This window comes from Python bivittatus, unplaced genomic scaffold, assembly GCF_059951505.1.
Source record: "Python bivittatus isolate LINGU-HERP-01145 unplaced genomic scaffold, Pbiv_v1 ctg000840_np1212, whole genome shotgun sequence".
Taxonomy (NCBI): Eukaryota; Metazoa; Chordata; class Lepidosauria; order Squamata; family Pythonidae; genus Python; species Python bivittatus.
In genome coordinates, this window is record NW_028277113.1 from 42,048,823 (window position 1) to 42,065,540 (window position 16,718).

Here is a 16,718-nt window from a genome sequence, read left to right on the forward strand (position 1 = left end):
GGAAAGAGGGAACTAGTGTAGGCAGTGCACTGTGTGAGAGCTTCTCCCATGATCCCACATAAGCTGGGAGAAACACATTTTGATGTGTTTGCATTTGCTCCAGACATGCTTCCTGGTCTGGGGAAACTTTAATCTCAGCTCCCAAGTCACCCTCTGGTAGAGGGCAGTCACTGGCATCAGGGCACTGCACATAAACCATGTTCTCTCTGGCCAGGAGAAGATTCAACAAAGTCCCTGTTTCTTGCTGCCTTCCACAAATGCTGACCATTTTGTAGCAGGACAGCCAAGCTGGTTCTGAAATCCACAAGGAAGTCCCTGGTCACTAGAACCACACATGTCCCACACATGCATGCCCCTATACCAGTTTGGGTGGGAGGGGTGCAGAGGACGGGGGATCCACCAATCAAGATTTGCTCTAACTGCAATCTAAGCCAAATACCCAGCCAGCATTACTGCCTTACTGGGGGAGTCAAAGAGATATAATTCCGTCTCCTGGCTTACTTTCAAGCCGGGTGCAGCAGAGAAGACACACACCTTAGGTGGCAGTGCAGAATTGCCCTCCAACTCTCACAATCTCTTACCTAGCCATTTCATAGTGGGGCTACAAAAGCTAGCAGAATATTAGTTAGCAGCCCAAAGAGTTCTTTACTTCCATCTAGCGGTCACCCAGATCTTTGCATACCAGATATGTAGCCTAAATTTGCCTAGCACCAGGCTGCTGTTGGTGCTAAATTGAAGTTCAAACCATTCGGAGGGCACCAGATTACTTATCCCTGGGTTTAAGAAAACAAAACAATGGCTAAACCATAAAGGCCACCCAGAAACCCATCTCCTCCTCCCCATCCCACATGAACTATCCAGGAAGCAGGTAGTTTCATCAATTCTCCCGAAGTTACCGAAGCGCACGCGCTCCTCCCCAACGAGTCAATCACTCAGCGCGTGTCCAGAGGGTGGCCTCTGTTTGTTGTTGTCGCCCTTGTCATCATACAATCGATCAGCAGGGCTCGGGGAAGAGGGAGCAAACTTTACCCTATTGAGCAAAGGAAAAGTTCCAGGGAAGAAGAGAGTTCGCGCACCCCACCCCTGTCAGACGCCAGATCAAGTTTCAATAGCCTTCGCTCCTCTATATAAAGCCAGCCCGGGAATCAGGCGTGGGAAGTTGAGGGTGTGCTTGTGAGCGGTTCGTTGGCAAACTCGCGCAGCCTGCGTCCCTGCTAGATTTCTGCGACCGCCTGCAGCTGAGCCTTATTGTTCTGCCGGGAGGTACGACGGGTTGATAGGATCCTGCTCTTGTTGCCCGAAAAAGGCGAGGTGTTCGGGGACGTCGCTGTGCGAGGCGGTAACAGGTAATCAGAACTCTGCTTATGCTTTGCTTCCTGTTCCTGTTTTTTTCCTGGGATGCTGTGAATGCAAATCCACATTTTCAATTAGGAGAAATTCTTTCCTGAAGTTTTCTTGCGAGGCGATTTAAGCCAAAGACTTCATATGCTGCTTTTCCGTTGGAAAGCGATGCGGATGTTCGCAAGTTGTTCTGCAGAGATTTCACGGAGACTGAATGAGCGTTGCGTGTTGGGACTAGTTAATCCAAAACAGGGCTCTTGATGTATTGTGCTTTGAAGGGAAAGCTATAAAAGCAGCTTGGCCTTTCGTTTGTTAAGGCTTTTGTGGGACAAAAGTATTGCTTTAGAATTAGTATTTGGTGGAATCTTTAAGCACGTATCCTGAGTATGGGAGTGGGAATGGTCTCTCAGCAAAGAAATCACTGCTTGTTCAAAGAGGTAATCTGTTAGCAGCATATGGAATATACTTTGTATTCTGGAAGTATTGTGTCAGCCTGCCCTTTTGAGCATCTTCAGCTACTGGGGAAAGAGATGAAAGTTGGAGGACACTTTCAGTCAGAACAGACAGGACTAACTGAGACAGACAAATCCTCTAAATCAGTGTTTCTCAGCCTCGGCAACTTTAAGATGTGTGGACTTTAAGTCCCAGAATTCCCCAGCCAGCCATGCTGGCTGGGGAATTCTGGGAGTTAAAGTCCACACATCTTAAAGTTGCCGAGGCTGAGAAACACTGCTCTAAACTCTTCATGATGGCTGTTGTGGGACTCCAAGGAATTCTTCCAGTTACAAGTGTGTTTATTTACTGCACAAGACAAATTGAGGAGGACAGCTAGCAGGGTTGGTGGCAAGGGATTGTGGGAATTGTAGTCAAAAATAGCCGGAGGCATCAAGTTGCTGTCCCCATCTTAAGTTTTTACAGAAGTGGAAAAAATAGGGTGGGGTTATTTTCATGTAACATAAATAAATCTCAAGACTTTGGGCACTGGTGAAAAAGCTGGGGTATAAATCAGATACGTTCACATATGCTGTATGTTAAGTATATTCTTCCTAGAAAACTTATAGGGTATAAGATCAGTTTTGTTATGCAAATGTGTAATATAATTTCCTATCCATGAGCTGTGGTGTTCTAGAAAACTAACAGAGTTTCCCCCTTTTCTTTCATCCTGCAGGGTGCCCTGGGAGTTTGTTACTCTGCAATAATATAACAATGGCATCTGTTCCTTCAGTTGGCTGCCTTTTGGCCAAGAACCAGTACTACAGAAGTAAGTTTTTCCCCTAAACTTGTGGATGTTTCCCTGTGTCTTGAAGGAGATTGACATGATCTTAAAACCTATTTGCTTCTGTGCTGAAGAGAGTAGCCTCTATGGGCTTATATTGCAACAGAGTTTGATACTTAACCTTCCTAGCTAGCCTGGCTCCAGCCAGGAACTTCTTCAGTCTCCTTCTGGATTCAATTTGTGAATAATTTAATTTTCTACTGATTGCAATCTATCTAGGTCTTTGATGTGTGATCTAGTCTTGCCATACAAATGATACATTTGTGCACTTAAACATAATGAAAGCCAGTGACTCGCAGCACTATTAATTGATAAGTTACTAACGCTATATGTTCATGAATAAAAATAAACCAGCAGCTCCCTGTTGGCCATGAAGACCAATATTGCAAACTTCAGAATGGAATATGATCAGTTTGTAATGCTAATTCTAGCTACTGAGTGTGTTATTGACAGTCTCTCAATCCTGATGTTGGTTAGGTCATATGGCCTTTATTTCTTGAGTTATGCAAACTTGAACAAAGCAGAAGTTGGGTTGGCATTCTGTTTCTTGAAGAAATTTGAAATAACTTTTTTCCTTTCATTCTTATTTGACAATTATGTTGATCCAGCCCTTTATATATAAAATGGCCATCTCTTTTCAGAGGGAATTATAATTTGAATGGCAAGATGGGCATAGTATACAGGTTATCTGATCATCTTCTATATTATCAAGGGTGCTTCAGGTTTTATACAGAAATATATAAAATAGTTGGGCTTCTTTAAGGACAGCTTGGATCCTAAATACTAGTCTATTTTTTAATAATACAAAATGCTCCCTGCTTTCTGAAATAGAACATAATAATTCTGTTTTCACACACAGCACGACTGAATTCTGATTCCAGTGTTTCTTCAAACAGTTCATCTTGCTATTCTGACCCCGTGCCACTCTCAGACCAGGAAAAAAATCACCATGGTATTGTACCTTTATTAAAGTTTCTAGCTATTGTCCAGAAAAAGCATGAAAAGCAATTCCACCATTCTCTATTGTGCATTTAATCCCTAAATGTTTTCAGTGAAATTTAAGCCTGATCTTTCTCTAATATTGCTGCTTCATTAAGAGTAATAGCCTTCTTTTTGCTTTGAAGCTTTATTATGTAGCTTTATTATACAGTGGACATTGTATCACCCATTTATAGGTCTACCTGAAATATTTGAAAAGTGCTGGTGGATAAAAAGCTTTTTTCACTGTGAGCCAACGCCTCAGAATGTAGGCAGAAAAACCTTATCAGCGAGTAGGTAAGAACTGCTTCTCTCCTGGGATACACTATTTATTTGAATTAATATTCTTTAGGATTTAGTCTAAGGCTAATGTGTCAATTTGACGTTCATTCTGATGCTAATTTTAGCTGTAGTTTATACAGAATGGTTGAATCCAGAGTAGAGCTTAAAACAGATCTGCTTATACTGGACAAAGGCAGACGTGATTATTCCTTCTGCCTTGTCTCCTAAACAGCTGCATTAGTTTCTCCTGAAAGCTTGGCAGTAATTCTTTACACTAATCTTGGCTATAAATTATAATTTCTGTCTTGACAGTGCTAACAGCTGATTGGGATATCAAGTTGAAAGTTCCTGCCAGGAACACAGTCATTTCTTGAAATGCATTCACTTATGTGAAGAAAACGAACTGCTTGAGAATTCAGTTGTAGAAGTACAGATTACCAAGGATTTAATCAGACCTTATTCATCAAGCAACCATCATTTCAGTGTCTGCTGCAAGGATTCTTGATAACGAACAGGTGTTCTACATTTCATAATAATTTTTGCACTTCACAAGAGAAAATGCAAATGAAAAGTCTAGCTGATATGGTATGTCTGATAATTGTTTGGGATATCTTTTGCTAAATTGATAAGCTGTAGATTGCTTGGGTCAAAATCGTTTAAGGTTACCATGTCTTCGGTACAATGATGCCTTTCTAATTAGCAAAGTAAACCACCTTTTCCCACAGAATTTAAGTTTTGAAATGTTAACTATGATAACCTACTTTGTGAATAATTTACTTAAGAGAAATTTGTATTTGGCATTTATTTGTCAACAGCTAGAAGAAAACTGGTTAAGGCACTATTTATGGAAGACTTCCTTAAAAAACAAAAATGGAAAGTACTCAGTACTAAACTCCTTACATGGAACTAATTCCACTATTTGCACTGGAGTTTCCTTCCACAGTTCTGTTACTGTCATGTGAAATGCTTTGACATTAAATAGTGTACAATTTATACCACTTCTTGAGATTGGAGAGCTTTGCCATCATTTTATTTTTCTGATTACTCATACACGAAGTTCTGTAGTATCAAGTAGTACAAGTAGTCCTCAACTTACAACCATTTGTTTAGCGACCATTCGAAGTTACAACGGTGTTAAAAAAGTGACTTACAACCAGTCCTTGTACTTATGACTGTTGCAGCATCCCCACAATTATGTAATCAAAATTTGGATGTTTGGTAATTGGCATGTATTTACGACAGTTGCGGCATCCCAGGGTCACATGATTACCATTTGCAACCTTCCCAGCAGGCTTCCAATAGGCAAAATCAATGGTGAACCACATGATTCACTTAATGACTGTGGTGATTTGCTTATCAAACCTTGCAAAAAATGTCATATCAGGTGTGGTCATGTAATGCCTCACTTAACAACTGCATTGCTTAACAACAAATTTTCTGGTCCATATTGTGGTTGTAAGTCGACTACCTGTAACATCAAGTTTTACATGCTTGCTTTTTCACTGTGCTGCTTACCTGGATGCATAATGCTGTTTAAAAAAAAGCACACACACACACTTCTAGTGGGAAAAGATTAATGTAGCACAGATAAAGATAAACAAGCAATAAGCCAATTCTTAAAGTCTGCTTCCATTTGGATAGTCATCTTTTTGCCGTCTGTTCAACTTCTGTACATAGAAGCTTATTTATAATATTGGCCAAGTGATGTGTTAATGTATATAACTTTTTTATGAAGTTTTGTATTAATAAAAATTAATAAAAATGTCTTCTGGTTATTTCTTTTGAACAAGATTCACACTGAATGTCTGTAGAACCCTGGTGGCAGAGAATTGAAGCTGTAAGCAATTTTGTATACACAGATCTAGTAAATGCTTTTTCTTTGTCCTGATAGTTCTGTATATAGTGTCCAATGACAGATGAAATATTTACTTGAGAAATAATAGATTACTGACAATATGCATTTATGGCCAGTGTACCTTTACCAGCCTTAAGCATGGGTTTGCAATTACTTATTGCTCTTCTGTGGAACTGGATCTTCAGCTTAGCAAAGGCACCCTGCATACTAAGAAGAAAAAACTTTGCATTATTTGGATTGACTGGGACATTTCAGATGTTTTTCTAGTTGACAAATTAGAATGACAGTACAAACATAAATGATAGGAAGTTATGCTGTTTTTAAGCCATATGATTCTTCATAAAAATGAGTCTATTATAACATAAAATATGCATCCTTTATTTATTTATTTTATTTATTTATTAAATTTTTCAACCACCCATCTCAACAAACATTAAAAACATAAAATATATAAATACATAAAACCTTAATTAAAAACATTACTAAAAAGAAGGGAGAGACCAAGAGGATGAAAAATCTGAGGCTGAAGGCAGAAGGCCTCTATGGGGCTAGCCATCCCCATGCTTGAGGTATTCCCTCCCCACCCCAGCCAGGTGGCAGAACCAGGTCTTCAAAGCCCTCCGGAAGACCAGGAGTGTGGGGGCTAATCGCACCTCCAGGGGCAGAATATTCCAAAGAGCAGGGGCTACTGCAGAGAAGACCTGCCTTCTGGACCCCGCCAGTCGAAGTTCTTTCACTGAGGAGGTCCGAAGTATGCCCTCTCTGTGTGATCGGGTGGGACGGGTTGAAGTCATAGGGGAGAGTCGGTCCCTTAGATAACTTGGTCCCATGCCATGTAGGGCTTTAAAGGTGATAACCAACACCTTGAATTGGACCTGGAAGCAAACTGGCACCCAATACAGCTTGCGGAGCAGAGGCATTACATGGGCCCTCCTTGGGGCTCCAACAATAGCCCGCGCAGCTGCATTCTGGACTAGCTGTAGCTTCCGGATATTCTTCAAGGGTAGCCCCATGTAGAGTGCATTGCAGTAGTCTATCTGGGAGATAACAAGGGTGTGAGTGACTGTTCGAAGGGCATCCCAATCCAGGGAAGGGCGTAACTGATGCACAACCTGAAGGCCCTCCTTGCCATGGCTGCCACCTGCTCTTCAAGCAAGAGCCGTGAGTCTAGGAGGACCCCCAGATTACACACTGGGTCTGTCTGGGGCAGTGCCACCCATCCAGCACCAAAGATGACAAAATCCCAGATACAGAGGAGCCATTAACCCACAGCCAGTCCGTCTTATGAGGGTTCAGCCAAAGCCTTTTATTCCCCATCCAGACCCTTACAGCCTGAGTTGTCCGAACAGGATACTGTGGTTGACGGTATCAAAAGCTGCTGAGAGATCAAGGACAGCAAGGATGGTCGCACTTCCACCATCCCGCTCCCACCAGAGGTCATCCATAAGTGTGACCAATGCCGTTTCCATTCCATATCCAGGCCGGAAACCTGACTGGAAGGGATCCAGATAATCCATTTCCTCCAGAACCCTTTGGAGCTGTGATGCTACCACTTTCTCAACCACCTTCCCCAAAAAGGGGAGGTGGGAGACTGGACAAAAATTGTCCAGCACAGTAGGATCCAGGGAGGGTTTCTTGAGGAGGGGGTGCACCAATGCCTCCTTAAAAGCAGCTGGAAACACTCCCTCCTGCAAGGATATAGTAACCATAGCCTGGATCCAACCACATGTCACCTCCCGAGCTGCTTTCACCAGCCAGAAGAGGCATGGGTCAAGATGGCAAGTGGTGGCCTTCACAGTCCCCAGGATCCTGTCCACTTCCTCATGAGCAACAGGATCAAACTGTTCCCAGATAACTGGGTAAGAAGAGTCCCTTGGTGTTTCCCCAGACCCTGCCCCACGCTCGGAGTTTAACTTGGAATGAATCCGAGCGACTTTGTCCTGCAGATGCTCTGAAAATTCCTCTGCTCGGTCCTGCAAATGAACCCGCACATCCCCCTTACCAAGGAGGGACCTAGTGATCCTAAACAGGGCCGCCAGGTGGCATTCTGCGGATGCGATAAGGGCGGAGAAGTAGAGGCGCTTCGCCGCTCTTATTGCCACAAGGTAGGCCTTGATAGCAGCTCTAACCTGTGTTTGGTCGGATTCGGTCTTTGTTTTTCTCCAGCGGCGCTCTAGATGTCTCTTAACCCTCTGTGAACCACGGGGAATATCAGGGCTGATGTGGCAAGAGAGGTCGCATAGGCGCGATCCTGTCCAAGGCCCCGGCCACTTCCCTATTCCAGGCAGCAGCTAAGGCCTCCGCTGGACCATGCAGCAGATCCGTGGGAATATCCCCCAGCTCCTTCTGAAACCCTGACCAGCCCATCAGGCACCGGGGGGGGGGGGTGGAAACTCAGGGTCACCAGGACGTGATCTGACCATGACAACAGGGAAAGCTGTAGATCTCCCCTCAGATCACTTTGCCATTGCTCTGACAAGAAAACCAAATCTTGGCATGTGGCCACTGTCTCAGGTAGGGTCCCGCACAATTTGAGATAGGCCCATGGCTGCCATGGTAGCCATGAACTCCTGAGCTGCCTCCGAGGACCGCCCCAGGGATGGTAGGTTGAACTCCCCCAGAACCATAAGCCTGGGGAACTCCAGCCCTGAGATGGCCTCCAGCAGCTCAGGCAGGGAGGCTGCCACGCAGCAGGGAAGCTGGTACAATAGCAGAACTCCCAACTGTTCACGGGCGCCCAACCTAATAAACAGTGTCTCACAGCCAGAAACTTGTGGAGCAATGCCCCTGAAAGCCACTAGAGATTCCTGGATCACAACAGCCACCCCTCCTCCCCTGCCCTGGCCTCTCGCCAAGAACCCGGCTGGGCACATTTCTGAGAGGGTTACCCCCCCTCGGGCCCCAGCCAGGTCTCAGTAATGCATGCCAGGTCAGCCCCCTCCCCGGTGATCAAGTCACATATGAGGGAGGCCTAGTTATTAACCGACCTGGCATTAAGCAGCAGCAGCTGAATTTATGCACTTTATTTATTTTATATATTATATATATTATATATTATATATTAAATTTATGCACTTGAGAGGCTTTACTCAAAACTGAAATAAATATAAGTTATAAAGGATACTGTCATTGAAAAATACATGGAAAATACTGTAGAATGTAAAGAATATCAGATGGATTTATCAGATACAAATAAATGCACATTACTTTTTTCAATATAAAGGCTAATTAAATACACTGATAAACCTATATCAAAATCTTTTTTTTTAAATGTGAAACTCTTGTGAGTAGACAAAAAATTGTGCAAACTCTAGCAAGGTAGAGTGGCTTTGGGTCCTCAAATCAACTAACTCTGGGAGAATACCGAATCTAACTCTTAAATGGATTACAGATAGTCCTTGTTTAGCAACAGCTTTGTTTAGCGACCACAGTTATGCCACTGATGAAAAAGTAACTTTAAGACCAATCCTCACATTTATGACCTTTGCAGGTCTGTAAAGCAAAGGAAAGCTAACGTAAGATCATAAGCACAGTTGCGGTTTTGTTTACCAACCAAGTTGGCAGTCCCAATTGTGGTCGCTAATCGAGAACTATCTGTCTGCTTCCATTTCCTGTTGGAACAGCAGATGGAAACCATGGCTAATAGGGCCTTCACCCAGCTTTCACTGGTGTGTCAATTGTGACTAGGAGAACCCAGTATTATCATATAACTTTAATATAGCAGGAGATGCATTGACTGCTGGTTCATTTCCAAGCACAATTCAAGGCATTGGTCACCACCTTGAAGGCCCTACATTGCTCAGAATCTGGCTATCTCTGATACCATCTGTTCCAGGTAGAATATGGCCACCCAAGGCATGCCTTTGGAGAGTCTTTAGGGAGAGTCCCTGCTTGGTCTAAGCTGTGATATTACATTTGAAGGCAAGTTTTTTCTTCAGCTGCTTCTGACCTTCAGCATGCCCTCCCACCAGAAATAAGAAAAGTTCCCTCATTCCATGTATTCCAGAACCTTTTAAAAAGACGTTTTAAATGGGCATTTGGGAACTAAGGTGAACATGAGAAATGTATCTGAACTAAGATGAACTTGGCTGCTTGGTAGTATGTTATTTATTTGTTTGCTTGTTTCAATCAATTTATACAGCCAAATATCTTGCAACAGTGATTCTGGGTGGCTACACAGAATGAACACTCAGTGAGAACAACCAGTAACAACCATAATACATAGTGCCAGCTGAGAACAACAACAATCACTACAAAATACATTCATATTACCAGTCCCGTTAACTTCCCAATTACCATGCCTGGGAGAACAGGCATGTTTTTAAGGCTCTATGGCAGTGTTGTCCAAACTTGGCCACTTTAAGACGAGTGGACTTCAACTCCCAGAATTCCCCAGCCAGCATGGCTGGCTGGGGAATTCTGGGAGTTTAAGTCCACTCGTCTTAAAGTGGCCAAGTTTGGACAACACTGCTCTATGGAATGTCATCTGAATGATGTTCCAGAGGAGAAGGCCTGCTTCCTACGTCCCACCAGATGATATTCCCTGATAGACAGAACCCAGACCATGCCCCTACTGTTGGACCCAGAGGGGCAGGTAGAAACAATCGGAGAGAGGGAGTTTCATGATATGATGATGATGATGGTATTTATTGCAATTATTGTTTGATAAATTTGGATTTACTATCATGTATTCAATGTATTCTATGATATGCTGCAAGTCGCTTTGAGTCATGTGATTGAAGCAACATCGAGGAATTTGCAATAAATAGAAAAAATACCATTTTTAATATATGTGTAAGTTAATTTAATTGAGTTTTCAATTTAAACAACTGGATTCACTTTTCAAATAATTAGGCAGCATGCCTCCAAAAGTCAGAATATATGACTAAATTATTGTTGGTACAGAGTATGTATAGAATTACATTGCTTACTAACGTGCTACTGAAGTCTGCAACAACAGATCGTTTTCTGCAGTTAGAACAAGGTTGGGGATTTTTATTTTTATTTTTATTCAAGCACATCTTTCAGTACAAGGCATAAAGAACTAATTTTACAAAGCTTAAGCATTGTATAAAAATAGAATCATATTCTAACTGTATCGAAGAAGTTAATATTCAGTTATTTGGCTGTGCTGTCCATGCCTTCTGCACTGTTTCTTTTTAGAAAACGGATTTACTAAAGGGGGAAAAAAATCTTCTATAACTTAAAAATGAATTAACATTGAATTATTGGAAGTGAACTCTGGCCCATAAATCTTGTGCTACAATAAATGTATTGGCTTTGAAGGGGCTGCGATTAGGGTTGTTTTGTATCACTCATATCTTCTAGGAACTCAGGAAGAAAAGAAAATTGGAAAGCACAGCAGCGCTGAGAAAAAGCAGCACCAGTTTACATTCTTCTTCTCTTCAACACATGAATTAATATGGACCATACATAATATTTCAATTTTATTTTAATGTCATTGACAAGATCATTTCCATTTGGGGCAATGTATGAAGTGAATAATGTTCAGCAACAAACACTGTATGCAGGTTTGTAGGCTAGACTGGGGAAAAAAAGACAAGGACAAACCACTGACATATTGTTGCTAAAAAATTTGCAGGGATGTGTCCATGTAGTCCCCAGGAGAAGAGCTCAGCTTTATCTTTCCCAGAAGGTCACAGTTGTATTGCCCAGTGGTGTAACGTAGCCTTGGTCTTTCTATACCACAAGGAATAGAAAGCAGGGTTGCTGCATAGAGCAGACTACTGAATTACTCCTCCTAAATGCTGCAGGGACAAAGAAAAAAAAATAAAATAACCAAGCATAGCAGTTTGTGTAGTTCTTGAGTTTTGTTGCTGTTGTTTAATACTGGATGAATTTAAGATTTTAGCTTTAGGTTTCTATGATTAAGCCGTAGCTGCTTGAGAATGTCTTTGGGCAGCTTTATGGAGTGATGCTTTTATGAAGATCAATATTTATTATTCTGCTTCTTCCATGTAGGATTTATCATTGTAGGAGTAGCCTGGGTAAGCTGTTACTTATGTCTCCCAAACAGTGTTTTTTGGTGGAAGCATTAAGCATGGCCATATGAAATAGAAATATGCATAAAACAAGAAATCATATCATTTCAGATTGTAATTAATGCTTCCTTTTTATTGTTTTTGAACTTGTAGATGTATAAATCATGTGCCTTACATTTTGTACTTTAAATGAGATAAAACTTACAAAACTTTTCAATGGTTGAGCTACAGTGTTTTTTTCCTAACTGTATAAACATAATATTGACAATTGCGCTTACTTGGTATAATTCTCTGTGGAAGTTGAATGCCTACAGCAATTTCACTTCAATTTTTGTTTTAAAATAAATGTGTTGCACAGAATTTTTTTCTCAGCATCAGGACAAATAAAATTAGAAAAATATGTAAAGGCTCTAGGTATCAGAAAATTGTTTACTGCTGTTTGCTAATCCACTTGAGTACTTTTCAATCATTTTAATGCACATTTAAATCAGGCTGACAAATCTAGTTCCCATTTGTTTGTTTAGTAGTTTGAAGCCTAAACTGAAAGCCTTTGGTAAGCATGGAACAATTCCATGTTGAATTTCCATATAAAATACAATGTGCTAACTGGAAGTGTTTATATCAGCCTCTAACTCTCCTGATGTTGCTAAACTCCAGCTTGTATTCTGGCTGAAGTGATGGCAGTGTGCTTCAGTAACATCTGGAAAGCCAGTGGTTCCTCATACCTATTTTATGCCATGCAAATGAAATTTGCTACACAGGCATGACTTCCATATTCAGCCTTCATCATATTCATATCTAACAGCATGGAATCCCAATTAAGTTGTATTTCTATGCTGTAGGCTCATATAGCACAGAAAATTTACCAGCTATATTTGAAGAAGATGTTGTATAACACAGAGTCAGGAGAAATGGAAGCATTACTTAATCTGCAGACACTTTTCCTGAATGCATACAGTGCATATCCTATGTGGGAATAGTTGGATAGAGCGTTCCCAAACCTTATTTAGGTGGGAAGGTTGTAGTGGCTGAGTTGGCACATAGTTGTGTTATTCAAATATATTCATGTATGCACCATATAGGAATGGTGACATGTCACTGTATGCATTTGGGAGAAGTGTCTGCAGATCAAGCAATGCTCCCATTTCTCCTGACTCTGTTCTAACATCAAGACTTTCTTCAAATGTGGCTGGTAAATTTTCCATTACACTTAAAAACTGTTCAGCTGATCCCGTCTGACAGTGAAAATGATGAATTTCTACTCATCTGTTAGGCAGTGCCTTACTTTTCTCAAATTGAGGAACAAGGTGGACCTGAATCACTTCTGAACAGAGTTTTTCTCTGTTAATTTTAAAGAATGCAGGATAATAGATTCTCTGCCAAAATAGGGCTCCTGTTCAAAAAAGCTTATCCAAAAGTTATTTAGATATATGAGTCAGTTTTTCTTCACCTCAATTCCTATGCTGCAACACTAAAATGATTAAAAATAAAAAGCAAGGAAAAGCAACAAATTGTAACAAATTGAGGAATAGTTTCGGTAAATGCTTTCCTCATATTGTCCTATTTATCAGCCTTTAGAGAAAAATCTGTTCTGCAAGAAAGAACAAGAAAGCCATGTTCTCCGTTCTTTTTATGCTAGTACTGGTCTGAAACCCGCCTGTCCTGAGGAAACACTTTATTCCTTGTAAAAAAGGCATTTTTTTTTGATGGCCTTAAAGAACACCTTTACAAATTTGAGGGGGAGGGTATGAGAAGTTTTTTTCCCCCTTTGCAGAAGATGGCCAGTGAGGGAGCTTATGTGTTAGTTATTTAAATAACTTTTCCATGCTTATTTCTCATTTATCATTTTCAGAAATAGCTGCAAGGAAGAGGGGAACCCTTTCACTCCATCACCAATATGAGTAAGCAAACCCACCAATGTTTTATTTTGTTTTTTTTTTAATTAAATGAAAAGTATTTCTCCCTTCAGTCTTTTCCTTCAAGCTAAGGTGATTCTTCCTCCTGTCTTCTGCACTGAACTTTTTAAAAGAAATGCTCCCCTTAGTTTTTCATTCCCCTCCTATTCAGCCCACCTTTTATAAACAATTTGGCACAGGGTTACTTATAACCTGCCTGCTTTGTTTTTTCTTCAAAACCTTAAGTTATTTCCCTGCCCTTGTCTTCAAGCAACTACAGTAGAATGTATCCTGTGCTATATTTTATTTTATTATATATATATATATATATATATATATATATGATATCTTGTGCTATAATTAAAGAGGCATAGAGTTATCAAAATCTGGACTCCAGTTAGTATAACAATAAGGCCCTAATGCAGTTGGTTCTCCTGGGTCTAGGAAGCATCTCATGGGAGAATGAAGCTAAAAGCGGGAAAGCATAGGCATAATTCCTGATTCAGTATGGACTTAATTTTGCTTTCACTTTTGCCATCTTTCACTCAGAATGCCAGGTTTATTAATAATCACTATCTGGACTCAGTGGACTTCATAACAATCCCTATTTAGTACAGAAATGTAGCAATAGCATATGAGATCTTGGATCTTTTCTTTTCTTTTCTTTTCTTTTCTTTTCTTTTCTTTTCTTTTCTTTTCTTTTCTTTTCTTTTCTTCTCCTTGGCCTTGCAGTTATGAAGTTGGTTGAATCATTTCCACCTTGGTTGCTATGCATTCTCTCTGTCCTTGGCTCCCATCTATCAGGATTAGCCATCCCCAAATGCAAAGTATTCCTAACAGTTGCCTCTTGATGAATTGCTTTTCTTCTGTTTTTATATTCTGAAATATTTATTATTTTTATATTATTTATATTCTGTTTCCAGGTGCAATTCAAGGTGCTGGTTGTCACCTTTAAAGCCCTGCATGGCTTGGGACTGGGTTACCTGAGGGACCTGGTCTTATCCCAGTTGTTTCAACCCATCCAATCTGGTTGGGCATGCTGTGGGTCCCGTCAGCTGAGGAATGTCAGCTGGCAGGGATCAGGGGATGTGCCTTCTCTGCTGTAGCCCCTGCCCTTTGGAACATCCTCCCTTCAGAGATTAGGATGTCCCAAGCCCTGTTGGCCTTTCATAAGGCTTTAAAGACCTGGCTATGTGCGCAGGCCTCGGGCCCTGAATGCGTTAAGGGCCCTGTCTCTTGGCTCTATTGATAATTATTGCGTTAATTTTCTCGGCTGCTTTATATATTATTTTTGTATTGTTTTTAACTGTTTTTATTGTTTTAGAATTGTTCGCCACCCAGAGTCACTTGGTTGAGAGGGGGGCTATAGAAATTAAATAAATAAATAAATACTTTTGCTTACTTCTATTCATATTTGTGTACTTGCATACTTGCTAGTAGTTATCACTGAACATATAAGCATACTTCAATAGATTTCTTATTTCATGGTGAATGGAGCTCATACAGACTCTGAAGGATGAGACGGTTGCTTAAGATTTAATTGTGAGGCTACTTCCAGGTTATGACAGTTCATTTTTTAAATATTTTTTTATCCTGCCTGTATTATTTTTATAAATAACTCAAGGCAGTGAACAAACCAAATACTCCTTCCTCCTCCTTCTGTTTTCCCCACTAAAATGATCTGTCAGAGTGAAATTAGAAATGCTTCCCTGTTTTATAGACAGGAACATTTTTTAGCACTAAAACAGAGGCAACTTGACATCTGAAATGAGAGGAAAGCATACCTGTGTGCGGGAAATGTAGGCTGCAGGTTGAATATATTTTCTGTCAATATCTGCATGACTTTATGATGTTCTAGGAATTCATAAGAAATACTGCATGTCTTCATAAGATGATGGGTATAATCAGGTAAACAGCCAAATTAATATGATCTTCAAAGTTGTCAGAGTTTAGCCCATATACATTTGAGCTACAATTACTGATCAGTGTCTTAATCAACCCTCTTATTTTGAGGAATTTTTACACTAATTGAAAAATCTTCCTTAACAATTTTGAAAATCTAGGAAGAAAAATATCTGTCACTACTGGCAGGCCTCTTCTTCAGAATTAGAATTAAGTTTTTTAGTTCAGAATGAATTAAGATGCTACTGGACTCAAGTTCTAGCGGTGACATGGAAACATGTTTGCCATCTTGACCTGTGTCCTCTCATATCCTATATTTCTCCCAAGGACATTCCAAGAATGTCTTTGATCCTATCCATCTGTTATTTCCTTGTTCTTCTCTTTCCTTAAAACCTGCCAGGCACAACAGTTTTATAGAGTCCGTTATCCATTCATGTCACATATCCCAAAATATAAGTTTCTGTTTGCTGACCATTGCTTTAAGAGCTTATTAGTTGGTTCTTGTAGTTCATCTTCAAATTTGAAGGTGTTTTTCTTCTTTCTCTTGTTCTTCCTCAGTGACCATTGCAGCTGAGCATTACCAGTTGAAAAAAAAAATGCCACAATTTTTAAGAACTTCAGTGTCACTGAAATGGTGTTAACCTGAATGATTTTATCTAAATTGACCATTGCCTTCCTACTGGAATCAATCTCCTCTTTACCTTTTCAGTTATACTCTTGACCCAAAGGGAAAACAGTCTTCAGTTCTTTCTTCTCATTTTTGTCTATCAGATCTTTTTCATGATTACTCTTCAACATTCCTACCTTATCTGTAACCTTTTCTATGATTTCTTGGGCTTTCTTAAAAAAGACCTCTCTTTCCTTTTCTTGTACGTTCTTCCCTTTATTGATATTCTTGTTGATATATAGTATCTTTCCTTATCATTTCAGACTTGATTTTGGAATCTGGATTCAGATATCATACATTCTTCTTGTTGCCCTGGCTTTTATCCTCCAACTTTCCCCGAATATTATGATATCTCATTCTGAAAGCCACTTGGATTTTTTTTTTCTCTTTGAAATTTTCGGAATATTATTTTCTATTTCAGTTTTCATAATGTCTCTTATTTGTTCCATAGAACCTAAATTCATTTTTGCACAAGTCAGGCATATTAAAACTGTTCTTACATGGATCTTTTATTTTTACC

General features: G+C 40.3%; 1 protein-coding gene across 3 annotated transcripts in view; it reads left to right on the forward strand.

Annotated features, from left to right (window-relative positions):
- Positions 1-5,643, forward strand: part of PPDPFL (pancreatic progenitor cell differentiation and proliferation factor like) — a 59,271-nt gene extending 53,628 nt beyond the window's left edge. For 2 of the 3 annotated variants that reach the window (XM_088130617.1, XM_088130618.1), the window contains 4 exons: positions 2,510-2,602; positions 3,477-3,569; positions 3,793-3,892; positions 4,190-5,643. In XM_088130617.1, coding sequence (XP_087986743.1) covers positions 2,548-2,602; positions 3,477-3,569; positions 3,793-3,892; positions 4,190-4,202 — 261 coding nt within the window. In that variant the 5' untranslated portion in view covers positions 2,510-2,547 and the 3' untranslated portion in view covers positions 4,203-5,643. Of the gene's footprint in view, positions 1-956; positions 1,347-2,509; positions 2,603-3,476; positions 3,570-3,792; positions 3,893-4,189 lie in introns of those variants that run through there. The other variant, XM_007432533.3, reaches the window with a different exon arrangement.
- The last annotated feature ends 11,075 nt before the right edge of the window (positions 5,644-16,718 follow it).